The 766-nt window shown below is 45.2% G+C and overlaps 1 protein-coding gene across 1 annotated transcript in view; it reads right to left on the bottom strand.

Annotated features, from left to right (window-relative positions):
• LOC103367988 (solute carrier family 35 member F1) overlaps positions 1 to 766 on the bottom strand; it is a 24,192-nt gene that overhangs the window by 21,291 nt on the left and 2,135 nt on the right. Inside the window, exon 3 of the mRNA XM_008296201.1 lies at positions 183 to 282. Within this exon, the coding sequence (XP_008294423.1) occupies positions 183 to 282 (100 nt within the window). The remainder of the gene's footprint in view (positions 1 to 182; positions 283 to 766) is intronic.

The following is a 766-nucleotide window of genomic DNA, read 5'->3' as shown; positions in this document are numbered from 1 at the left end:
GATACGAACACAGACTCTCTGAGAGGGGAACATGTGAGGATTCTTTCTGTTTTCAGTTTGTGGCTGATAGATGGAGTCATTTGGAGATTCTTTAAAGATAAAACACCTTTCAAATGTGCAACAGGTTTTAGGACTCAGAAGGTCCAGGGACACCTCGGTCCTGGACTGAACCAGTTTCTTACATGAACTCGGTCAGGCGGATGTGCCACGGCAGGAAACCCAGCGTGCTGTTCACTGGTCCAAACTTCAGCACCAGCTCTGGATCTGGAATATTCTTTGATTCTGAAACAAACACACAGACAGCAGAACTTCTTTATCTCCATCACCACAAACGCAGAAAAGCTGCTTCACCGTGTCACACTAGATGACTTTTAGAGAAGCGTGTCGATTTGTAGTTTTCTGAAAACGTTGCACCGTGTACGCATGAAAGCGCTCCTGCAATTCTCTACATTTCTGGTTCTACTAGAACATGTTTACCTGCTTGTTGTTCAGGAACACATTATTTCCTCAGACTGTACATCATCTAAGTTTTAGCTCCTCCCCCTTACAGAAGCCCAGTCTGCTCTGATTGGTCAACCACAGCCAGGTAACTTCAGTAACCTCAGAGAGAAGCAGCTCTGCTGAGGAAGTGATGATGATACCTGAAGGCAGTTGATGCTGCTAGCAGCAGTTACACTAACGTGCTGCTAACATGCTGCTAACATCGTACATGATGGTGATGAGACAGAAGAAAAGGCTTTAAATAAGAAGTGCAGCAGGTGAAGAG

This window comes from Stegastes partitus, unplaced genomic scaffold (genome assembly GCF_000690725.1).
Source record: "Stegastes partitus isolate 25-593 unplaced genomic scaffold, Stegastes_partitus-1.0.2 Scaffold1109, whole genome shotgun sequence".
Classification (NCBI taxonomy): Eukaryota; Metazoa; Chordata; class Actinopteri; family Pomacentridae; genus Stegastes; species Stegastes partitus.
This window is presented reverse-complemented; position numbering and strand designations above follow the sequence as displayed.